The following is a 26,105-nucleotide window of genomic DNA, read 5'->3' as shown; positions in this document are numbered from 1 at the left end:
TAATTTGACTAGGTAAACCCTGATTCAATGCATCTGTGCAGAAATTTTATGAAACTCAAATGTCAGTACATCTCACAAATATTTGCTTTTGGAGCAGAAGTATGTTTATTCAGGCATACTAGTAATTATTAATTTTACAAAAATGCTGGAAGGTTCGTAGATATGAAAGAAACAAGAAAAAGAAAAGAAAAATGATCTATGGCTTTTATTCGATTGATGCTCAAATTGTGGCGGCGTCTCCATAGGAAAAAGCAATTTGTCGGTGCTTTAAACATCTGCTCTGTATCCATCAGGTTTATACCACAATGAAAAATCAATCCCTTTGCTTATTAATTTCTCTGTGGCAGGTCCAATTTTCTCCAGCAGCTGAACTCGTCAAGGCAAAAAAAAAAAAAAAAAAAAAAATCATAATCATAAAAGAAAAGGATGTCAACATGTAAGAATTCTGGCTAAATTATGATGATCAATCTCAACGAACCTTAAGTAATTCATTCATTTTGTTCCATATCGTGGCAAAAGTTCAAGGACAAGCAATTCGATAGGCTTGCATGCGATATACACGAAGGTTATAAGGAATAATCAACTATTAAAGATAACTTCACACTTCAGGGTATTTGCGAGATCAGAAAGGATGCCCCCAAATGAAGGCTGAAAAAGAAAATAGGCCCAGGTATATGCAACTTGCAGTTCATTATTTTCAGATATTTATATCGTACTAGGAGAATGTACATAGGCATAGCAAATAAATTATCAAGCAAGTTAAGAGCGAAACAATCAGGGCACTAACCTTTGTATGGATCACACCATTGGAAACCAAAACAGATCTATCGAATACGCAAAATTGTCCACCGTCCATCCGAGTAACTCTCCCACCAGCTTCTTCAACCATCTACAAGAAGGAAAATAGAATCGAACTTCTAGTAAACAACGTTCATTAGGGCCATGGGAGACTGAGCTCTTCCACAAGTTGGTCAAAGACAAATTTGGATGCAAGAAATGCTTGAGGAATAAGAAGTACTTGTTGTTTTCTCACTCTGAAGTCACTCAAGTGGATTTTAGACCACAATTTCACCCTTGCTGTCTAGGGGACACTCAGTCAAAGGTGCAGTGCTGGCTAACTTGTGATAACGAGGGTCAGTGTGTACAACTCATAAAGCTTACCAACACGCCAGCAGCCATGTCCCAGGGCTTTAGACGATATTCCCAGTATGCTTCTACAATCCCTAAAGCTACATGACACATATCCACTGCAGCAGCACCAAGTCGCCTAACTCCCTGAACATCAAATATTCAAAAATTGAGAGAGAGAAGTGAAAGGCAGAGAAACGAGGAACAAACTCTTGAGGAGTACATGAGTAGAATTTAGGTGATTACCCTGCTGACATCAGTAAATTCTTTGAATAATTCTATGTTTGTAGACCATGCATCATCGTGGTCATACCCAAATCCTGTAACCAGAAGAGATCGCTCCACCTGAAAAAAGGAAAATGAAGATTAGTTTACACAGAACAGTGGGGAAATTGGATTACTTTCCCCGAATAAATTAAAAATTACAATGACAATGAAGCATTAAATAATATTTGGTAAATCCAAATCAATCAACCGCAACTTGTCAAAAATAATAATTATGGGCAAAGTGTGTTTACATATTAAAGAAGAATGAATATCTTATCAAATAAGATGAATGAATGAATATAAACATATAATGTAGAAAACCCTCCATTACTAACATAAAACTGAAAAGACAAACTTAACGGGGACAAAAAACTATTATGTCAAGGATAATTACAATATCCTTGAACAAACTCTCAAGACCAAACCAAGCATCACATGTCATGTTAATTGGCTTAGCACTATCCATTATGAAAGTTTAAATAATCCATTCCTCGTAAGTTGCGACACTTACTGCAACAATTTTTGATAACTCTTCAACAATAGTAATTACAAAGCCTTGTGAGACACAGAAAATGATATAGAAAATCCATCGTTAGAAGAGAAAAGTTCACTAATCACCAAATGAGAAAAGTAGAAAACAAAAAATGGAATCCAAAAAATACTAAAAAATTATCATAACACATCAGCAAAAATACTTGATTTGTGCAACATTAGTATTACACAAAACTACAGTAAGAGATTCCAGACTCCAGTGACCATCTACTGCAGCCGCTTATCCATTTTAGCCTATATCGCACATCAAAGGTAGCTTCTAGTGTTACTCACCTGATCATTTGTACTAACGTGGATCCTTTGTCCGTTGCAGAATGCTCCCCCACCTATAAGGTAAAAGTACTGGTTGCAGAGTAATGATATGAAGTTTATAAACAAATAAATTAGATAAATAATTTTCAATTTCTTTTTGGTGCAAATAGAAGTTAAAATAAAATAATCTTCACCAGCAGCTGCAGAGAAAGTGCGGGTATTCCAACACATAGGACCTCCTACAAACTCAACCTGAAATAGATAAAAATTTATATTAATAAATCAACGACATTTCTTCCAGTTTTATCCAGCATGGTAGAAGCTATAATAAAGGATTGATTGATGTTCCATATCTGATGAGCAGTTATGAACCTAAAACCATATGCTTCTGTAAAACAAAATAAAAATATCACTAAGAAAAGACAAACTCTAAGCAAGGATGTGAATTCCAAGGCAATAAAAATTGGAAAAAAAATGAAGAAAAGAAGACAACATTACAACCAAAAAACGTCACAAAATGAAAAATGTTAAGCCAGTATGCCACCCTCCATCTCTTTCAAAATGCATGAGGAATCTTCTACATAAACCATGAGATCAAAAGCATGGAGAAGTACGAACACTCCTATCCACCATAAGGTAAATTAACAAAAATAATTTACAACAGCAAATGTAAAAATCTCAATGGAACTCGATTTTTCTTGCTAGAACCAGTCAGTGTTATGTTCCAGAAATCCTTCAAATGTGACGCACAACCAAACTTGTTGACATAAACCATAAAGTCTACATGACAAGCTCCAAGCCACAGGGTGACATAAGTTACTACAGATCTAGCAACTATCACATACATGAACTTGAATCCAAAAACCTCATTATCAACAGTTCAATCAAATTATAACCGGAAAAAAAAATTTCAAAGCCTTTGATGGTGCCATTTGTAATACTAAAATTACACTAAAACTATATTTGAGCTCTTCTCGACATGCAAAGAAAATACCACTGGAGCTTTAACTTACTGAACTTGCCAATTCTGACTACATGGACGATGGCATTTGATACACCTTCAATAAGTTTCAATGTATATGATTCGTTCACAATCAATTAATTGAAAATGATCCTTTTTTAATCCATTACTAGAAACATCCAAAAAGTGTTGTCTTATATGTAAATTTCATTCAATCATAGCTACACACATCATGCATCATTTCAATACTTAGACTTGAGAGAAACCACTTTTAAATCACAAGAGTAGAGATTAAGTACATCGAACAGAAACAATTTTTCTGTCCTGTTTTCATCAAATTCAAGCAATAGCCAAGTTTTCGTTTCTACATATCAGTATTTTAAAAAAAAGAACTTTTAGAGAGTCAATTAGTACTGAAGTTATTCTTGTTTATTTCATCCCATCATTACATAAACAGACATGCAAATAACAAAAAATTAAAATTAAAGATACGGTTAAAGTACCACAGCAGCAGCTGCAGGATTCCCTCGATAGAGAACTCCAACAGACACTGCAAAGCTAGGATAGCCGTGTGCAAAGTTTGTTGTCCCATCTACATACATATCAAAGATTGTAGGTGAATTATCTGAGTATCAAATCTATATAAATTTCAATAAAAAGTAAAAAAGCTTGACAAACATGCTGTCTGACGTGCATAAACGCAAGCATACATAAAGGGCTCTTTTTTAGAAGAAACTTCATTAAAAACAGAGAACCATATGAAGGGCATTGATATCATCCTTTTAAAAATAGGCGTAAGGAGGTATTGAAAATTTAGGAAAAACTTCCAGGCTAAGGAAATATTTGCTTGTAATGGCCCCATAGTAAAAGGCATAGTGCCTTTGTTTAGTTATATTATTAGCAAAGAAGAGGCTGACAGTCATTGGGTTATTCATCCACTCATTGAATCTTTCATTAATATATTTTGTTCACCATCCCTTCCCGACCTCACTTTTGCTCTTCTTATTGTCTCAACAATGACAAGCAAAAATGAGTTTGGACTGAAATTTCAAACCTAAAGGATCAATGCACCAGAGATAATCAGACGCTGAATCTCCTATAACTCCACCCTCTTCTCCAAGAATAAGATGATCTTTAAAATGCTTTTTCACCACTTGCAATATGGCAGCTTCACTCGTTTTATCTGTCCTGTAGATAATAACAAACTTATCTGAGAATAAGATTGAAAGACAAAGAAATCTTCATCTGTTAATGCAATAATTCAACAAAAAATAGTTGAAGCTCAACCATGGAAAAAGACTTGGAGTTCAGGCTTTGAAGATTATATACATTCAAAGAAAATCGATGTCTGAAGTTAATAACACTCGACAGAAAAGGTACTTTTCTGTAGAAAAAGAGATATAATACCCAAGCCCACATGATTAGAGATTCAATGAGACCTTACTCGGTCACCAAGTCAGTTAATCCTTTATACGTAATATTCCGTGGCTTATTGACAGCATCCATCACAACCTGGAAATAACAAAATAGATATTATAAAAAAAATGGTAATGTAGTTAAAAAATATGATAATTCACTCAACCGTTTCTAATATCTATCACCTCTCTATTTCCGCTTCTATGCATCAAACGAAACTCTACTTTTCCCACAACGGCATTATTCCAGTTTCCAGTGTTTTCACTTCGAGTTAATTAATTTTTTCACAAGAATTACCAATATTTCATTATATTTCACTGCATACGTTAGGAGATATCCCTTATTGAGAGTTGTCGCAGATAATCAAAGGCTCACAAAGATTAGAGTGAGACTTCTAATTACAAAATAGAAGCTCTTGCATTTTGAAATCTCAGAAGAAGAAAAAATTCCTTTTTCCTTTTCGTCTAAAGCTAATTTGGGGGGAAAACAAAAATAAGCCATTGAAGTGGCGATCATGCAAAGCCTCAAAATGCGGTAAAGGAAATGACAAACCTCAGCACCAGTCTGAGCAGCTGATTTGACCACTTCAATGAGCTCAGCAGGATCAATGGGTCCAGTTGATTGGGCACCCACTTTCGGAAACCTTTCAGACATCAAAGATTTTGTTATGAAGTGGGGTCTCGTTGATATTGAGCTCCAATTTCGTTGGAATTTTCCGAATCCTTGAGGGAAAGTCCGACAAAATTGGTTTCGGATGCATAGCGACGACCTGGGTACCACAGAAAACACGGGTTGAAGGTTTAAGCTAGCCGAGAAGACCATTGATGTAAGTTCAAAATGCGTCCTTTCTTCTGCTGTGAACCTCTGCTTTGAGATTGTGAAGTGGGAAATGAGAACGAAGGAGACTCGATGAAAAACTATGCATTGCCAATATACAATATTAAATGAACAGTTGAAAAAATAGTTTTTTTGACTGAAATAATTAAAAACCAGCTCGGGCCGAGATTTTGCAGTCTCCTTCAACTCCTTGTACGAATTCTGCCAAGCAGCCCTCGGGGTTTTTTTGGATGCAATGCAACGCTCGTATTTAATTACTGTTACTTTATATTTTCCCCGCCAAATAAATGTTTTATGTTGGTATTGTTATTTTTGGGCGGGAGCGCGCAAACGATAATATGTACTACCAAGCTACTACATTTGAATAATTGAATCGGTAATTGTAATGCTTAAATGTAATTAACGGATAATATTATAAATAGTAACTGAAATTAGATTTATTTTATCCTTTAATAATTATGTAATTAATAGGATATTTATGTTGATCCCAACAAATCAAAAAGAATTTAGGGAAGCCACTTCGATTTTTCCTTTTGGCCGACGGCAAGCACTATGATTTGAAAATAGTGAATAAATTATATGATTTTAAAACATTTAGATTAATCAAGTCATTGAATATGAGATAATATTATTTGTAATTTCTAAATAGGATAATTATCTTTATTTTTTTATTCTGGATCTATATATTTAATTTATATATTTATATATAATATACAATTATAATTTATATATTTTTATTCAGGACCCAATCTAGAATTTCTTATATTCTAAGGGTTTTTTCTGAAAATTTTCCTAAATATATAATGTTGAAAAAAGTAGTTTTAATTTTAATGCTTTTTTTTTGCCGCAAGTTTCTTTTTCCTATACTGGATAAATTCATAGTTTTTTTCACATATCAAAATTTAGTTTACTCCTTGTTGCTGGCATCCGAAGTTCGAACTTTCACTCGAGTGGGATAATTCAGTTCACATTTGCTGAAAGAAGATGAAGCTCGCGTCGCTAATTTCTAGTTGCAGCAACTATGCTCATCCCCTCTCGATTAAGGTAGGCCTCTTGTATCTCACACTGTTCTTGTCTTATCATTCTGCAGTTTTCGAGACTGAGGAAAAATTCAATTGTGAAGGGAGAACAGAATCTCATTCCTGCAAAAGCAGAAAATGTGAAGTTTTCTTTCAAGAGCTTGGCTCCGCCTTTAGTGGCTGCGCTCGTGGCCTTATCTCCGTTGTGCTGTACTCCAGGTTAGCCACTCAAGCCTAATCTGAATTTTGAGGAATCGCCACTTGTTTTTTTTCCTGAAATACTAAAGTGCCCCTGCTTTCGGTTCAAACTTCCATAAATGCCATTGCTTGTTTTCTTACCTCGTTTTCTACTCGCCTCTATGTTAACCAGAAAAGGTATAACTCCCTTTCAGTCTTTTCTTACGTTGGCATATTCTATCACATTGGTCCTGAAATTGGTTAAATTTCATCTACTAGTTAACGTCTAGTTTTGAGTGAGTCGCTAAATGATGAATGTTTTGTTAGAGGAGGGCTTTAAGTCTTAAGAGCTTTAATTCTTAGGCCAAGTATGAATAGAATCTTGAAAAGGCTGTTATAAGCATCTAATTTCTAATTGAATATCATAAACCAATGCGACTTATCTTGGCATGGCCAATGCTGAACAGGAGATAAACAATCCAACACTTGACTTTTAGTCATGCAGGTATGAAAATGCCTTGATACAAGGAGACGAAATTCTTCTAGAAGAGGTTGAAGAGAAAATTAGCAGAATTTCTATGTCTGGTTAGAATTGGTAAGGAAACGGAAAGGGAATACAAGGTTAAATAGTGAAAATATGATTAAAAAACTGTTCTTGAGGATTCTACTTCGGCATTTCTTTTCCCTTTTTCTTTTTTAATTTTTGCACTCGAGCTTTTTGTTCCAGAAAAAATGTGGCCCAGACTAAAATGTTTGATGTTCAATTCATATTGATGTGATTTTAAAAATACTCATAAAACATGTTGCATAACAGATTGAACTCTTTCAATGAACTGATCATTGACTTGGCATGCGACCTTAAGCCTCACTAACCAAGTGAACAGGAGTTTGATTTTTTTTTCTATTCCCACTTTAAGCAGTGAGTTCAATTATTGCTCATCCTATTCTCTTCATTAAAAGTAAGTTTTGGTACAAGGCATGGCAGATTAATTCATTGCCCACCTTTCAAGTCTGAAGGACTTTCTTTCAAAAGGATGTATTAGAGATTTGATTAAGCCAAGATGGACCTTCACTTAACATGTTGAAGTTTGTGAGGAAACGGTTTTTGACAGAGCCAGTTGGCACACGGATGCCTACAATGTATTGTAATGCAAAATTTTCCCTTTGCTTGGTCTTGTTTCACACTTATTTTCATTACTAAGGGGAAAAAAGGATTTTGACAAACAAATGAGAACTTCTAGACGTGTCAATTGTTCTGAATGCAGCAGAACCATGCAGTTTGTACTCTTGTTGACTTCTTACAATATATGCCACAGTTTCAAATGGCCAAATGATAGATATCCAGAGAGGAGGCTCATTGTTTCGTCAAGCTTGTATTGGTTGCCATGATGCTGGTGGGAACATAATACAGCCAGTGAGCTTCCATTTGCACAAGACATCTGGTTGTACATGTATGTTCTTTCATGTCATTTCTCTGATTCATATTCCTTTCTCTTCCAGGGAGCAACACTATTTCTAAAGGATTTACAGAGGTAATGAACAACTTCTTGAGCATTCTTATGATGTAGATAAACATAGAAACGTCAAGATTTCAAAAGGATTTACAAATCTAAGTCATTGTTGAATTTTCAGGACACATTTTTGACAAATTATGGGGTAAATTAATATTTTGGTACTCTTGAAATATAGTATTTCGCTTATTAATTCTTCATCAATGCTATCTTTAATTTTCGTTTTCATAGCTAAATTATTGACAAAAGTGAAACAATGTGTTTGTTCTAACTGTCCAGTAATTAATACGCTGAAAAAGACTTTTTGAGTAATTTGGCAAATAAAACATTAATTTGAGCAGACAGAGGAAGTAAATTGGGGGGGGGGTTTAAAAAACAAAGGACTACAGTAAAGAAGTTTGAGTAATTCGAGGACCAATTGGCGTAGCTCAAATTTTGAAGGAAAAGTAATGATGTCAAGTTTGGGACTCGTGTTCTAGATCTTTATGATAAATTGCTGTCTTATACATGTAGTTATTTTGTTCATGCTAGTTTTGAAGAATACTTCTTAGATTCCATCTTTCGTTAAAAATAACTTTAATGTTGGCCCTGCAGAAATGGAGTTGACACAGAAGAAGAGATCTACCGAATCACATACTATGGCAAGGGAAGAATGCCGGTGCGTTCTCCCGTGGAGTCCAGGACTTGCTAAATCTGAGACAAGGAAACAAAAATGAAAATTTGTGTCTCTGTTAATAATAGAACTGAAAGGGAACTGACAAATACTCAACAAAAGAATGGAGTCTCAGTAAATTGATCGTTCCCCACTTACAGATTTGTCCTTTTCTTTTGGGTAACTCTAAGGGGATAGGCCCACTTACGGATTTGTCCTTCACTATTCTAAGTTTTGTGTAAACTAAATTTCTATTTTGGGAATGTCTGATATGTACATAGTTGCATACTTATATATACAGGGATTTGGTAAGGAATGTATGCCCCGAGGCCAGTGCACATTTGGAGCTCGTTTGGACGATGATGACATAAAGATCTTAGCTGAGTTTGTGAGGATGCAGGCTGACCAAGGATGGCCAACTATACAAAATCCACAAGATTGATTCAGATACTAGCCTATGTATGCATTCATTTACTGTATCATAACAAATAGATGCGTAGTGATTCTATCAAGTTCATTCATTTGAGGCTCTACTTAATGCTACTGCCTGATTCTGCTTCCTTTCTTCTCATATTATGGTATTTTGACATCCTATGTGTTACTTGGAAGAATTATCTTCCTCTTCTTCTTTTTTTTTTATTTAAAAGTTTCGTTAAGGTAGATTTTAGATGCTGATCTTAGAATAACATTTATAAATAACTTGTTGCCAAAATCATCTTACCAATAATAAGACTCAAACTCAAGCCTTTGTCGGCATGGGACTTGCTGGACAAATCTTTTGAAAAAATTTTCAAGGTCTAATATCATTATTGTTGGTCCTAACTCCTAACAATTTGGTCCAATTTTGGTTTTGATCCCTATAATTTCATGAGAACTCAATGTGAATTTAAGTACATGAATCAAAACCAAAACTTGTTAAAAATATGAGAATCATTCATTAATTCATACCAAAAAATTATGAAACTATAAGGACTGAAACTGACAACTCCAAAGTATGAGGATCAAAATCAAAATTTGATCAAATTATAAAGATTAACAACGGTATTAATTTTTTTAATATATTCTAACTGTGTAGGTAGATTTAAATCTGAGAAGTCTAGATGTTTTTGTGTGAACTATAAATATCATTTGTCAAAACCAAGAATCCGACATATCTAAAGAGATACGTAAATATCATTTCCCACTATGTATTGCTGAGCAATTTTTATTGCGATTATCCAAAAGTTGCAAACTTGCAACATATTTAAATATTGAGGATAGATCAAAGTTTTGACCAAATGACTTGAAAAATCAACAGTCAAATTCCTTATGTGAAAAAAAATAAAAATGATGCCATACATTTTTCATTTGCAAAAAACTAATTTCATTAACATTGAGACGAAGATTATATATTAAGTGGGAAAAAGTTATTAATTTAATCACGACTAAAGTAATGACTTAATTAGTGAAAGGTTACTTCACAATTAACTAACTTGTTCGGTAAAAGCAAAACCTCCCAATTTAATCTTGGAATAAATCTCTCAGAAATCTGTTTTTAGACAAAACATTGTATCAATCTCCTCGGACTTTAGTTCTCCAAACATTCATGGATCAAAACATGCCCTTTTGACATGAACTGTCAATTTCCAAGGTTAAAGACATCTAATTAAGTAGTCTATATCATTAAGCTTCTTTTTTGCCAGAAAAATGTTTATTTCATTCATATATAACCATACACAGGAAAGAAGGCAAAGAAAGAAGAAATCTATGATAAGGAATCTGTCTATAAAGGTGGCCCCTGCCATCCAGAATCCAACCAAATCTAAAGACAAAACTGAGCCTTGTGCCCTTCTCCTTGCACTGCCTATTCATTATCTTTTACATAACGCATCTACCAAGATTCGTGGATGATCTCATCATGAAGTGATAGGAATATCCACACACATACACGAGCAGATATATTTACACATGTATTTTCCTTATAAATATTGATCCTAAATATAAGTGGTGGTTAGAAAATTAATTTTGATAATAAATATTTAATTTATTTTATCTTTTATGTTTATTATTTTTAAAGTAATTTATTTAACTCATAAGTTGAGATATAATCTAATATTAAAAAAAAGGAGTGTATTTAGGAGATTATGTAACATTTATTAAAATTAAAAACTTCAGATTAATTAGATGGTTAATATTGATTTTGATTTACATTTTGAAATGACTTATTATTTTGTCTACGGGACAAAAAAAATAAGATGACGTGAAATCAGAAGAATAATTGTGAATAATATTATATGGTTGGGTGATTGCGGGGACCAAGCGGTCTCTATCTAAAGCACATGGGAACAGTATCTTCATTAGCTGTTTATAGTAAGATTGATCATCTCAACAAGACTCTTTTGTTAATTGGCCCCAAAATATTATGACATAGGTTTTTTAATTCATTAATTAATTATTATATCTTTTCTAAGGAGGACCATATATATATAAATATATATATATATATGAAAGTTGTAGCACATGATGCTGCCAATCAATTTTACCTTGGTAGCTCGACATTGTTAATTATTAGTAGGTTAGTAATTAAATATTATCGTTTCAAAAGAACATTATTAAATTACGCATTTTTTATAGTCCTCTGGTCCTTAATATATGACCTAATTTGTTAAGTTAATTTTGATACTAAATATAAAACCTATTTATCATATTTAACAATTTTTTTAAATTATCCTTATGAATACTCTCTCTGTCATAATCAAATAAATAAAAGAGAAAGAATATTAAGAAAAATGATTATAGTTTTTTAGGAAAAACATATTATATTTCTTATAATTAACTAATTTACCTAACTTTCTTAATCTAATCAAATTAGCTAATATTAGATCAACGTTAAGTGGCTGTAATTTAAAGGATCAAGGTGAAATGAGCACAAATGTATAAGATAGCATGGCAGGATAATCGGGTGTGAATCTATTATAAATTATTGACTTCACAATCAATTAATGCAGGATCATTAAGTTATTTGGTACTGAAGAATGATTGATTACTAATTTGCTTCATCAAAAGAGGAATCTAACTGCAAAAGCATAAGAATTTATAGTAATTTCATATTTTAAGGAAGAAATAAATAGTAAATTAAACGGGGCCAATTAACAAGTAACAACTTGTTCCCGACATGTGCAATTTCTGGCAATTTCCTGCTTATCTTTTTTATTTCTTCAAGGATACGTGGTCCCTATCGTATAATGTGCCATGCAAATGACTGAAAACCCTAGAGAGAGAGAAGGGCAATTACCAAGTCATTGTCAATAGCTGTAACCTGCAAGGGAGGGACCAAAAGCCATAATTAAATTATTAATTAATTAATTATTTGTCAACTCTTCCTAATCCTCTCTTCCTCTTTATCCTATCATATCGCTCACACACATATCTGTTTAGCTCTCTCTCTCTCTCTCTCTCTCTCTCTATATATATATATATATGGATGCATGAGTCCTTTTACATATAAACCGAATCCCCTTCTGCACTAGTTCAAATGTGTGCTAGCTTGCGGATATCTACCTCTATGGGAATTCCCAACAAACTAGGGTTTCTGAGTTCAATCTCTCTCTCTCTCTGTATGTTCATCACAACTCTCGAAAGTATATATGTTGGTTTGAGAGGTTGAAGCTGCCAGCATGATCTGGTAAATTACAAACCAGCTCCTCTATATATACATATATATATATATATATGCTCCATCCATTTTTTTTCATCCCTCTACACACACACACACAAGCACAAAATTAAAGCTCCTTTTTTCAATCCTAAATACTCATGTTGGTGGTAGCTACACGAGTTATACATCAGTTCATGGGGGCCTCTAATTCAATTAGAATCAAATTATAGAGTTTGTGTGGGTGTATATACATATATATGGGTGGGAAAGAAACAAAATAGTGGTGTGGTTCTTGAACATATGTTGCTGAAACTGAAAAATCCTTTTAATTAGGCTTCTTACTGGTTATTGAAACTGGAAATATAGAATTCTATCAGGAAAACAATTGGATTTTAGATCTTATTAGATACACACCTTCATATACATTGATACATACAGATATATCAGATCATCCTGCAGCTTCAATCACCCAATCACCAACAGGCAGCCAATTTCAATTCTCTCCCGACTCTGGAATTGTTCAGGGTTATATATGTTTAATTTACAGATTCAAGGTACGTACTATGCCTTCTTCAAGCCATTGTTTTTCCTATAAGCAAATTTTAATTTCTGCAATATATGATTGAAGACATATATGCACACAGATCCATGAACTGTGCTTGTATACATTTACATATATATATATATATATATATCTTCTTTTCTCATGTGTCCATGTTTTTGCAGTACTGTTTAGCAGTACTTTACCCGGACTTAGATATATAGCAGACGATATGCTTTTGAGGGGAAAAGTGATGAATGTTAGTTGACGAAGAAGAATATATTGAAGAATTAATTATGAGGATATATATGTGTGTGTGCATGAGAAAAGAATATGTAGGACAAATTGGGAGCCAAAGAAGAGATACACATGTGTGTTTGTGTGTAAATATATATATATTTGTTGATTTCAAGTAACCCTTTATTTAACTATTTTAGGAACTGTTTCATCGCAGATGACACCTTGAATTTGGTAGCCGCTTATTGGGTACAACTACATTATTTGTGGTCCACTACCCTATCACTTAAAAATTAAAAATAAAAATTCTACTTTAATTTCTCTTTTGCAATTATCAATAATTAATGGCGATCATTGTTTTTGGCCAGTTTTTTATCATTTCAAAATTCCTTAACATCCAAGTTCAGCGAAAACTTAGGGTTGGGTGTGGTATATTTCGCTAAACTTGGGTGATTATTACTTTTTTTGAATTGATGATTTTGAATTAGTTACTATCAAATGCTACCTCCAGGTGTACTTATTATAACGAATGATAGCTAAAATTTAACTATCATTTGTTTCTTATAAACAGGCTTAAAGATACTACTACCTCCGATCCTTAATATAAGACCTTATTTGATTTTTATTTTGGTCTTAAATATAAAACCTCAATCCACTTTGTCTCTCATATCTATACATTTTTTCTCAATGTAGTTCTTCTAACAATAGTAGTTTTAATCAATACACTTTATTAGTAAGGATATTTTAAAAAAAACAACACTTATTTATTACAAATAACTATCTTAATTTCTTTTTTTAATCTCCTCAAATTAGTCAATTAGCTCTTATAATTAAGACTGGAGGTAGGACTAAATACTTTGTTTGATTAAAGTTATTGAAAATAAGTTTGCCCACATATATATGTATGTGTTAAAATGAAAAGTAAAATATATAGATAAAAACCTAATCTTCCTAAAGTATACATATGGTTCGATTGTTGGGGAACCTAGCTAAACTTGATATAGTTTGATCATCTCAATACCAAACACATTCCTAAACATTTGTCATTTTAAGCTGAAGTTTTGTGCAGATTGATTTCTGCTGCATGCAGAGGCAAGTTTGGTTTGCTGATATAGAGATAACTTGGAATGAAGAAAGGTCCTTTTTTTTTTTTCCTTTTTTGAGCTGAAGGAATGAAGAAAGATCGTCCAAAGGGAAAAATCAGAAAGAAAATTAAAATTCAAACTGTTTCGCTCGATGCACAAGTTTATATTACTTAAAACGTGTGTAAGTAGAAGACAATGATTAGTTTAAGAGTTTGTTTAATGAAGAAAAGGATTTGTACAAGGCATTTTTCAGTGTAAAACCAGATAATAATTAAGGCACAAGTTAATTTTTTGTGTGTGATATGTACAATTAATTATTATTGTTTAGTGGCTAAATAAAATTAAAGATATGAGACATGCATATTGAAATATGTGTGTGTGTGTGTGTGTGTGTGTAGCTGAAAGAGATAAGAGATAAGCACGAAAGATTCCATTTTATCAAACAAGTATGAGGCTAGTTAGTTCATGTTCATCTCTCTGCGGTTTAAAATCAGACTGGATATTAAATTGAAGTACTAGCTGATATTAAATTCATCAGTTAATAGTATCACATATGCATGCATATTCCCTTACTGAGAAAATTTGGCTATTGATTTAGTGCCTTAATTATGCTTGTTCATGTGCACGACTTAATTTGACCCTCTTTTTTATAAATATTTTAATGAATTCTATTTAGGTCTAGACTTCTTTTAATGCACAATTAAACAAAGAAGAAAATATGGGCATTAGGGAGAATTATATGAAGTATATACATTCATGCATTTACTGAGAAAAAAAGATCAAAAAAATATCATCATCTTTATTTTTTCAACTGTTTCTTAGTGCACATGTATTTTTATAAAAATAAAGGATACAATTATTAGGCAGAGTCTAAACTTTGAAAAGAGAGTATTATTGTTGGTTAATCTAAAGTCCTCCTTTGTCAAGTATTAGGGCTGATAATACATTCTTCAGTTAAAATATTACTCCTCCGGTCATAAATATAAGATCCTTATATATACTCCTCCAGTCTTAAATATAAGACCCTTATGGGTCTTATATTTAGGCCTGGAGGAGTATATAAAATCTTCTTAAATCATAAATAATATAGCTCATTGCCTAACTGTTAGCTCACAACTTATTATGATTGATGCAAGCATTTGTTGACTTAATTATATGCTGTAAATGATAATCATTTGTATCAACACTAATTTACCAATTAATTAAGCCATCCCTCTCTCACATGCAATTCTAATACTATTTCCAATCTTATTTATAAAACCTCATTTATAGACTACAAACTAGATTGGCCAAAGGTAGCATTAAATAAAAAATACTACTTCCGGTCCTAATTATAAGACCCAGTTGACTTATTTGAGGAGATTAAGGAAGTAAGTTAAGTTCGTTATTTGTAATAAATAAGTGTTGTCATTCCTAAAATATCCTTGCTAATTAAGTGTATTGGCTAGAACTATCATTGTTAGAAGGACTATCTTGGAAAAAAAATGTATAAATATGAGAGACAAAATGGATTGAGATCTTATAATTAGGACCAAACAAAAAGTCAAACGGGGTCTTATATTAAGGACCGGAGGTAGTACAAGGTTAAGACTGCAGAATATATATAATAAGTAGGTACATGGTTTACAAGTGATTTTCACTCAAGTGAAATATTTTTAGCTTTATAGCCATGTAAAATTTAGAAATAATATGTAATTTTAATAAACCTAAAAAACATTATATAATTTATTCCTGACTTTGATATCCCTTTTTCCCCCTCAGACCATGGAGAAATGGGCAAGTGAGTACCCAATCAATTTATTGACCTCAAAATAGTAGCATCAAATGATTACTTAGATCCATTTTTGCTGTTCCATAATTAAAATACACAAATTATCATGCTTTAATTACGACTTATAAATAATATGCTTGCGCCAAATTTTATATTGAATATCGATTCATCATCATCGACAAATTGGAACTCCCATTTGCAGCCACTAGTAAATCTTACTACTTCTGATCTTAAATATAAAAACCATTGCACTATATAATATAACCTCTTATATTTAGAATCGGAAGTAATACAACGTGAACAGAGTAAATCTTGTACAGAACATATTGTTACCAAACCAAGTGCAAGAATAGGATTGACCCTGAAGAAAATGATGCTGCTAGGGGCAAGGATATATTTTACAGTCCTTTAACTTACAATTACAATAGGGGTTATAGTTCTTCCCCTTCAGGAGTTCTAATGATACAAATGCTACAGCAGTAGCGTAGATAGATATCACAGCTTACATAGTGCTAGCTAAATCTCCGCTATAAAATATTATATAGTAATTCTCATGTTACCTATTATCATCACTAGGCAAGAACATGAAAAAAGAATAAGAATTATCCAGAAGGACATTAGCTGATAATTTAATCTCTCTTTTCAAAAACCACCTCCATCCTAGTTGAAGGTGATTTCTATAGCATGATGGACTACAGCCATGCGGTTGCTTCAATGAGTCAATATACTGTAATATTTCTTATTGCTTGATTATAATTCTTCAATGGTAAAAGAAGAGCTTGATTGCTTTCTTCTCTTTGCTTCAGGCTCTCCCAAACGCAAGGAAACAAAACTATCTTCATCCGGGCCGTTTCGTAATGCTGAAAGACTTTTTAAGTCTAGGTGGTCTCGTTCTTGGTAGCTTTTATGTACTGGAGACTTGCCTCCATAACTAGGAATGAACTGGTGTTCTACATTTCTCCCATGAAACTCATTTGGCCTTAATGCGGGGTTGAGTCCACGGGAAGGTTCGTCCTCAACAGGAACTCCCTGGTTGTTAAAGCGAAAAGGCTCAAAACTCTTTTCAAGCCTATCTTTTGTAAGCACAGTGGAAGAGGATTCTCCAACTGTAGAATCATTTCCAACCGTAGAGCCACTCTTTTGTTCCTGGATCGCGGCTATAAAAGCAAAATAACAACAAAAGGCTTGTCAGCTGTAACTTAGCTTTACATCTGAATATTCAGCTAATTTTTTTGCAAATATAATTGTGCCAAATACGGATATATAAGAATACACTTAGAGTGCGCGCGTGTTCCTGATAAAAACAATCTCAGAACTGTGTTATTCAGTCACAAATCCTCCAGAATTTAGGCCTAATGGAGGGAAACTACTCCAGGCAAAGAGAACTGGAAACAGCTAGATACAACTACTGCGTATTCGAGAGACACTGGGTCTCCCAACACACTATTAAAACCTTTCTTACCCCTCTCCCTCTAACCAACACCGCCTTTACACCTTCCACACACTCTTTCCCCCAATGATCATGCAGAAAATACTTCAATTATGCTTTGCTAAATCCTTGGCCTTCTTCCTAACACAAGTCAACCTTCTTAAAGGCCCATGCCCAACAGTTGCAAATCCACAGATCATATTGGAGTAGGTCACTGAAGAAGGCATGACTCATGCCATACAAACAGACCAGTGGAGTTTATCTATTATAAATGTAGCAGGATTTTGAAACCCTTTAACAAGGTATAATATAACATCCATCAGCATTAGTCATGTTAATAGCCGCCCAGATGCTTTTTCCCTAACTCAGGTTTAAATGTTAAGGTCCTATATTTTTGGGCTGAAACATGATGGGTTAGTTACCCTAGACTGCTAGCCAAAACAGTTTCTTCTTGTTGCTGCAACCAAACCAACAACATTGGGCTGAACTGCTATTATATCAAACTAAAAATTAAAAATATGAAGATAAAGAAATTATATGCTTAGGCGGTAAGCTGAGTGCCTTTAACGACATTGGGCTGAACTGCTATCACATCAAACTAAACATATTCCTTCAAGGTCCATCATTTAGTAACTCCCCATCCCTCCCTAGATCCCTATATCAAGTATTCGAGACGATTTTCATATATCTAATAGATCATCAGTAGTCTAAGACAGGAATTTGCTATGTTTGCATGCCAGCAAATTTCACCCATCCCTCAGCACTGTTTGTAAAACAATATAGTACCAAATTGCAGGATAATGATGCTAACAATTCTGGAAAGAAAGAGACTAGAGTGATTGAAAGATTAACAACTGAATCCTTCAAAACACGAACCTTGAAGTGCTTCATTTGTTGTAATAAGTTTAAGTTCCAGGAGATCGAGAAGTCGACCGAGATCAACTCCACTGGTCCAATTCTCTGGTGATTGGCCAACTTTTAATTTCAAACGTCCCCTGTTAGCTGTCCCACCCCAGATGATGCCCACAGGCTGTGGCTTCTCCTCATTCTGACCAGTCAAGAGAATGAGGCTTCCACTGTCACCTTCAAGGTCAAATGTCTGCTGGTTCTCACCAACAACAAGAAAATCGGTGAGAAAACAAATCCCTTTCTCATCATTGTACTCCAGGGCATAGGCCATTATAGTCCCTGTAGTCAAACCAGAACTTCTTCCGACTTTAATCACCTGCCTTCCAATAAGACTGTTTATTGGTGACTGCAAGTCTATGATATTGACATCGCCAATCTCACCCACACCTTTTATAGATGTTGTAACATTATTCATATTGAAATCCTCAGCAAATGGGATGAAGGCTCCATCAGCTCGCACAAATGTCTCTGCAGTATTACAAGTCAGGATAAAATGAGATACACCAAAACATAAAACTATGATCAACAAATCTGAAGTGATAGATATCATGAGCTTTGCAAGCATTCTTGGAAGACGGTCATCCATATCAAGTATGATCTTTACACGTTATGAGAACTTAATGTCTGTTTGGCCATAATGTAAAATTATGTTGTTTTCACAAGAAACGGTTTTTTTTTATCCTAAAAAAAAAATCAGTTTTAGTGAAAAATCATTACTGCAAAAAAGCAGTTCATTGTGTGTTCAGATCAATCAGGAAGCAAGTTTCTATTCTTGCATTTTCAAATTTACTAGGTCATTAACTATTGATAAAAGTGTTCTTTTATAAAATATTTTTCTTGTCTTAGAACCATGACAGAAAGGTAGCGATTGGGGGCTGTGTGCTTGGGAGGATGGTGACCAGTGTAGCAGTGTATGCAAGGGAATCGAGAATCACAAAAATGGAAGTTAATTGGAAATGACTACAAATTGATGGCATGTGATGGGGCAATGGAGATCATGGTAGTGGTGGAGTGACCGTGGTGGCTTCATTGCCGGAGGATGGGTTACCCATGGGGTGATGGAACTTGCATAGGCAGGGCAATGGAACTGGGGTCATGCTGTTATCATGAAGGTGGACATTATGCGGGCCAAAGCTTATAGCTGATCTATAATTCCTTATTTATCTTCAAAAACAAAAGCACAGATTTTACTCAACTGGACAGAAATCACTAGAGATATATATAGTTCTTCCTCAACAATTTTCAAGTTCTAGTAGCTGCAGCTATGGAAGTTTTCATCTTTTGGTAAACAGATCAGAACTTCTTTTAAAAAAAAAAAAGTGACATAGTATCGGAAAAATTTTGTCGCAAGGGGAAAGTTTGGTAACTTACCCGTCGCTGTAGAGAAAGCACCAGATATATAATTTTGATTATTAATCACAATTAAGATAATCCTCCAAACAAAGACCTCTTACTGAATTAAAGCCCTGGCATAGGACTTAGCGTTCAAAATTTTCAATACTGTGCATTTCCCCTTCAAGTAACCTACTAAAGAAACATAGCACCTATTTCATAACACTAAAAACTTGAAATCCAGAGAAAATTTTGAAAATCGACCAAAAAAAAAAAAAAACACTCATGACTGAAAACTTTCAACCGTTGGTTCATGATAAATGCAAATGGGACTAGGCTACCTGGGTTTGTTCCAGCAAAAATGCCATACCAAAGGTCATCAGTGATAAATGATGTTGCCCTCTCAACTGCACCAAGATAAACACCTGGTCCAAGGCTGGGTGGCAACGGATGAAACATTTTCTGATTTGGGTAGTCCAAATCAACAGCTACATGTCGATTTGTAAGGAAACCAACCTGTTTATTTCCTGTTCGGCTTTTTACAATAGCTCCCAAGGTTCCATATGTCTCTTGGCTTGCAACCTTTCGAGAAGAAACAATTAAAGGGAAAAAATTATGCACGACAGTATGGGTTGAAATAAAACAAAACAAAATTAACAGGATTTCAAGACTCAAAGATCAATAATATGAGTACTGACTACAACTCACAAGGCCCACATTTGAGAAAAAAATGGGTTAATATAATCCAAGGCCCAAAAGGATTCAAATGCCTAATTGAATCTTAGATTACCCGAACTGCCCAATAACAAACCCTGATTCCTAAATCAAATAACATTGTTACATTGTTAAAAAAAAATTAATCATTCTATCATCTCACACTGTAAGAAAAATATGTTGAATATAGAGAGACAAATTATCAAGCATTCAGAGAGATAGCAGCATTAGATCAGACTTCAGATGAGACAGAAAATATAGGGAGATTAAGAACCAGTCGCATTCAAATCAGTATCTGAACAAATTTTAATAATGGATCATAAATGCTACTACCTGATCCATCTTTTTAAAAAGGAATATTTCCTGTCTTTGTCCCCTGTACAAACTTTTTAGTACAAGAGATCCAGTCACAGAAGAAAATATGAGGGGTCATTCACTACTTCACTGGAAATGCTTATATTGAACTAATGAATATCAGTGTTTTAATATATCATTCAAAACTGTTTTGGTGAAATAATCAGCATCTAATTGAATGATCAGCCAGCATTGCTCTACCAAGTGAATCAATAATTTAACAAAATCATCTCCAGATCAAGTAGTTTAAAAGTCATTAAAATAATATGTCATATGGAACAATATTCATAACGATAAAAGAAAAAAGCTTGAATTCTACAGAACTAGAGCAAGAAGTCACCTATTGCATCATCTTAAGCAATAGAAAACAAATAACTTGGCATATCTCAAATTCTTATCTTTCAGTTTTGAAGAATTTCATTTGGTAAATGGCATTGGAGATTACTTAGGATGACAACGTGAAAGCTTTGCATATTAAGCTGGGATAAAGTCTACATGCAATAAATTGGTGCAGTTACAAGATAAAAGGAAAACTCCCATTCATAAGCCAAACTATGATTGGTAATTTATCAGTTGCTGATTAAAAAATTAACAGCTTCTGCATAATCTAATGTCCTCATAACTGCAGGTCTGCAGCTTCTATTCGTAATCTTCAAAGCCAATTATTTAATACTACCTCCGGTCCTAATTATGAAAACTAGTTGACTAATTTGAGAAGATTAAGGAAAGAAATTAAGTTAGTTATTTGTAGTAAATAGGTATTGTCTTTCCCAAAATATTTTTACTAATCAAATGTATTGGCTAGAACTATCATTGTTAGAAAGACCACCTTAGGAAAAAAAAATATATAAATATAAGAGACAAAGTAGATTAGGATCTTGTATTTAGGACCAAAATAAAAGTCAAACAAGGTCTTATACTAAGGATTAGAGGTAGTATCATTTATCATTTATTATTAACTCTTCCAAAATGCACCAAAAACAGTTGGGATGAAATTCTACTGAGCATATAAAGTCAAGTTTTTATGTTGGTCCCTTAATGAAAAGAGCACAAGTCAGATAGGCAATAAATGTAGTTTGCAGGTAAAAATTTTTGTAACCCATTCACCTCCTATTGAATTACCAGTTAAGTAATAACAGAAGAATGATATTATTTAGAATTAACATGTCTCCGTAATATATAATATAATGCCAGATGAATTAATGGAACCAAACAAAAACATCAAGTTTACAACAAAACTATTAAACACCCAAATTTAACCACCCGAGATAATTTAATATATCTCAAAAAGCCTTGATTTCCCACTAGATAACTGCAACTTATAAACAAACCTATTCAGCAAGAAGACAATGATATCACCAGAGGAAAATCAGAGAGTAATGCATCTGATTGCTTATTTATTCATGAAAGAAAGGACAAATACATTAAGGGAGGGAAAGCAACATGTCCACCATTCAATCCCATAAAATCAGCCACATAACTGTGAGGTAAAAGATAATAAATTTATCAAAATAAGGACAAACAGAAATAGAAAGGTAACATTGACAAAGAAAGGAAATAAAAAGAACAACTAAAATACTGAATGAATACAGAGAAGTTGAGAGGCGCCCGACTTTCAACATAACCTATTTGACTAAAGTCAAATCCATAACAGTGATAAGAATGGTGAACATTAAAACAAATATGATATGTCTCAACATTCTAGTATCAAGTAAATACCTGTTTGAAAATCTATCTTCCATTCTCTTGCATAAAGTAACATAAACGATATTAATGCTGCAGGGAAAAGTACCTGAGACCCAGAGCCAATGATTGGATCACTTCCCCGTAAGCCATCAGCAAGCTCTGTGTATAATTGTTCTTTAGGAGTTGCTGCAGGAGCACCATAATAAGAGAACTCAACAACATCCACATCACACCAAACACCCCCAGGCCCCTGCTTTACAAATTAAATATTCAATTTTATTATTGCAGGTAAAGACTATAACGACCTTTTATATCACAAGGAGTACTGAAATATTTTTTTGTAGTTTAGGACAATATTTTTTTTCGATAAAAAATAATTTTGTAATTACTTTCATATTATCACAACAACCATTTGTTCTATCTCCCACATAATCATAAAAGAACAACCAGTCCAATTACTTTTTCATTTAAAAAAAATACTATTAATAAAAAGAAGACACATTGCATCATGTCATGTAGTTCTACTTTGATGACAACTCGAGCTCACCAACCTAAAAAAAGAAAAATGATTGAATTGAACAAGGAAACCATCGTAAATAGGCCAACAAGCCTAACCACTGTTGGCATTTGGCAACAATAAAACATAGAATCTTTCTTATTTGGCGCATCAAACTGATTATTATTAAGTTAGAAAGAAAAGATCAAAGAAAAGGTAGCCATAAATTCGAGGGATTCACACTTTTGCATGGTAGGAATTTCGTTTTTATTTTGATTTATTGTCCACTGCCATAAGTCCCACCAAAATACAAAGCATAATTTAGTTTTAAGAAAACTAGCACATGGCTCATATGCCAATCACGGATCTATTATCAACTAAGCACAGAAATGAGCAATTAAATAAGCAATCCAGAATGTTAAGGAGTTCCCTTATCACCTATTCCAATGTATAAAGCCAAAACACAGCAGCAATATGCCTAGATGAAAATGCAAAAACAACCAGCACCGAATCAAACAAATGAATTGTAAAAAGACCCACTAAAGCCATGTAGAAACCTGCAACGTAGCCAGAAGAACCAAAGTCCCCACCTCAAGTGCAGTAGGTAGGCATTGGAGATGGCTGAGCCATTGCCTGTTAACTTTACGGGCAACGAATACAAGGATAGCTGGAATATTAGTCAAGACACCCCCTCTCATCCGAAAGCCAATTGCAGTCCCAAGACTAAATCGACGCAGGATCTTGCTATGGAAAGCCCTAATAGTCATCAGTTCAAGCAAGGTAGTAGCTTGCTGTCCTGTTGGCAATCCACCCAAGGTTTCAGGTAGTACTCCCTTTTGAAGGTTTCCAAAATAATTGGCCCTGTCTTCTGCAGTGTCATTTAACCTACTCAATGTAGGCCAAGAAAAGTAGGCAGCATTGCTCTCAGAATGCTGAGCACCTGATGCAAAAGGTTGCAAGGACAATGGACTTGAAGAGGGATTAGGATGACCATAGTAGTTCCTTTCTAGGTCCAGGGATGACTCCTCTGATTGTGTTGACCCAGAGTGATGAATTGTTAAGTCCAAGTAAGTCCGGTCCATCTCTCAGCTCCTACATCAAAATTACTGCAGCTAAGTAAGATATAACAAACCTCCAGTGCCTTTTATGCTCCACGATCTTTAAATATTTTTCAATTAACAGAAGCTTCAACGAGCAAATTTTTCAGAAAAGCAAAAATGTACAAAATTAAGTATAGGTCTATCCATCAAAAGAATAGATTTACGCACAGTAAATTCATTCGCACAAATTAAAACTGACATGAATAATTAATTATAAGCGCATATTAAAGACAACGACAGGTAAGTCCCATAACATCTGAACTGGACAATTCGTTTGTGCAAAGTAAGTCACTAGAAAATCCTAAACAAAACTTCCCATATAAAAAGTTATTAGGCAGGCTAATGCTAACAATTGTGCGAAGAGATTAGTTAACAACTTATCCCATTACAAAGAGCACCGCCACTCTAAAATAGGATGTGAAATATAAGCTTTCAAATATGGCAGAAAATAAAAAATTTATAGCAAAGATCAACAACAAGCAATCAGAAACTATGACAATAACGTGCATAAGTCCAAAAACTATAACAAATTCATATGTCATATGCAAAAAAGAATAAAAGAAGGAGGAGGAGGAGGAAGCTAGAAAAGGATTAGAAGATAATCAGATTTATAATAATCAGGCACTCTCGACAGGAAAAGTATAGGTCTTTACCAGCACGAACAGCCTAGAAGACTGAAGTATATCGGAAGCCGGACCCTTTAATACCAGAAAGAGAGAACAAGATTGGAACAGAACAAAACCAAAAAAATCATTCTAAGAAATGGGTAAGCATAGAATGGACCAATGGACATATACTCCTAACAAAACGACAACACAAAAAGCTCTCATCCTGAGCAGAATCTAAGGAAAAACGAGACGCAGCCAAGTGAAAAGGGGTCTAACGAGGTACAATTTCACAAGCTTATCCAAACAAAACTCACCGATCAGCAATGTTGGAGCTATGGAAATAGACTCAAAACAGAGGTGCTTAGAGGTAATCATGCCCTAGTACATGTAGAAGAATCTCTATACCGCATCAACACCACCAATCGTCTCTCAGATTAAGATTGCAAAAGATTTCTACTTTCTGAGAAGAACAAGTTCGATAGGCCGCGTCATGTGAATAGAGGCAAGAGTTTGGCCAAGCTTCCCCTCCTGCTCACAGAAGAGAAAGCCTCAAACTGTATGCACGTACGAGAAAATAATACTAATGGAGCTCCAGAAAGAGCAATATACTTTATGGATCGCTCTCAGTGAGTATTTTATATCAGCCTTCCACAATCTTTCCCATATTAATACTGAATCGGATTTCAATTTCGTGGGAAAGCAATGATTTTTGTAAATAAATAAATACTGAAGATATATTTGCTATCTATTTGAGCACCCCACTTTAATTGTAAATTGCAAATCTAGTAATGTTGGGGCACCGTATGTTTATTTAGAGAAAATTTGATGTATCCTTCTTTTCTAATGACAAGATGGATACTTACAAAATCAGATTTTTGCCGTGGTCATTGGCAATAAAATTTTTTGCTTCTTTTGGAATTTATGTAAAGCATAGTTAAAAGTACCCAAATCAATTTGATCTCTGTCCCTTGTCCAGCTCCCACCAATATTCTTACATTTGAGCAGTCATTCATATCAAGATCGAAAATTTATACTAACCTTGTTACACGAACACAATTTTCTAGCCATTTTCAGATAAGTCCATAAGCTTTTTGATGCAAAAAATCAGAGCTTTCAAACATGACCAAACAGAACAACTGGAGATTAGTCTAATGACTGTGTCACGGTAGCAAGAAAATCCTCCTCAAACCTAGGCGATCGTAGATTCAAACCTGCAAAGTAGTGCTTACATGTTTGAGATATATATATATATATATATTTATATAGTTGTCCTTGCTAAAAAATATTTAGGGAAGGAAAAGGAGATAGAAGTAGAAATAATGATTTTGTTGGGGTTTTAGAGAAATGGATTGCGACAATAATGAGTGGGGGAGGGGATAGAAATTTGGAGGAAGGAGATGGGGGCACCAGGGAGGAAAAGGAATAGTGAATGTT

At 34.0% G+C, this 26,105-nt stretch overlaps 3 protein-coding genes and 1 long non-coding RNA gene across 7 annotated transcripts; 2 read left to right on the top strand and 2 right to left on the bottom strand.

The window, feature by feature from the left end:
• Positions 1 to 23: 23 nt before the first annotated feature.
• Positions 24 to 5,555, bottom strand: LOC114718194 (phosphatase IMPL1, chloroplastic). Its single transcript, XM_028903447.1, has 10 exons — positions 5,129 to 5,555; positions 4,605 to 4,672; positions 4,215 to 4,348; positions 3,664 to 3,752; positions 2,394 to 2,451; positions 2,221 to 2,273; positions 1,375 to 1,473; positions 1,162 to 1,275; positions 788 to 889; positions 24 to 366 (listed from the first exon to the last, which is right to left on the bottom strand). The coding sequence occupies exons 1-10, from the start codon at positions 5,396 to 5,398 to the stop codon at positions 268 to 270; spliced, it is 1,086 nt and encodes a 361-aa protein (XP_028759280.1). The 5' UTR covers positions 5,399 to 5,555; the 3' UTR covers positions 24 to 267.
• A 764-nt stretch (positions 5,556 to 6,319) lies between these two features.
• On the top strand, positions 6,320 to 9,386 carry LOC114718200 (cytochrome c6, chloroplastic). Its single transcript, XM_028903454.1, has 6 exons — positions 6,320 to 6,457; positions 6,537 to 6,651; positions 7,926 to 8,023; positions 8,110 to 8,141; positions 8,715 to 8,778; positions 9,074 to 9,386. Exons 1-6 carry the CDS (start codon positions 6,398 to 6,400, stop codon positions 9,212 to 9,214), a joined length of 510 nt encoding a protein of 169 aa, XP_028759287.1. The 5' UTR covers positions 6,320 to 6,397; the 3' UTR covers positions 9,215 to 9,386.
• A 2,872-nt stretch (positions 9,387 to 12,258) lies between these two features.
• On the top strand, positions 12,259 to 14,575 carry LOC114718208 (uncharacterized). The gene is made up of 2 exons (XR_003737798.1): positions 12,259 to 12,963; positions 14,257 to 14,575. It is a non-coding gene; the product is annotated as an uncharacterized LOC114718208 (long non-coding RNA).
• Positions 14,576 to 16,398: 1,823 nt separating this feature from the next.
• LOC114718207 (protein NARROW LEAF 1) lies at positions 16,399 to 25,374 on the bottom strand. 4 transcript variants are annotated; one of them, XM_028903463.1, is made up of 6 exons: positions 24,982 to 25,374; positions 23,521 to 24,055; positions 22,574 to 22,717; positions 20,055 to 20,295; positions 18,349 to 18,849; positions 16,399 to 17,200 (listed from the first exon to the last, which is right to left on the bottom strand). In XM_028903463.1, the coding sequence occupies exons 2-6, from the start codon at positions 24,043 to 24,045 to the stop codon at positions 16,794 to 16,796; spliced, it is 1,818 nt and encodes a 605-aa protein (XP_028759296.1). In that variant the 5' UTR covers positions 24,046 to 24,055; positions 24,982 to 25,374; the 3' UTR covers positions 16,399 to 16,793. The 4 variants fall into 4 exon arrangements, with proteins under 4 accessions (XP_028759296.1, XP_028759297.1, XP_028759295.1 ...); XM_028903464.1 differs by having other exon boundaries at positions 23,521 to 24,069; positions 24,986 to 25,374; XM_028903462.1 differs by having other exon boundaries at positions 24,986 to 25,372.
• Between the last annotated feature and the right edge of the window lie 731 nt (positions 25,375 to 26,105).

This window comes from Neltuma alba, unplaced genomic scaffold (genome assembly GCF_004799145.2).
Source record: "Neltuma alba isolate B1F8T4 unplaced genomic scaffold, ASM479914v2 tig00011820_pilon, whole genome shotgun sequence".
Lineage (NCBI taxonomy): Eukaryota > Viridiplantae > Streptophyta > Magnoliopsida > Fabales > Fabaceae > Neltuma > Neltuma alba.
The sequence above is the reverse complement of the archived record's forward strand: the minus strand, read 5'-3'. Positions and strand labels throughout refer to the sequence as shown.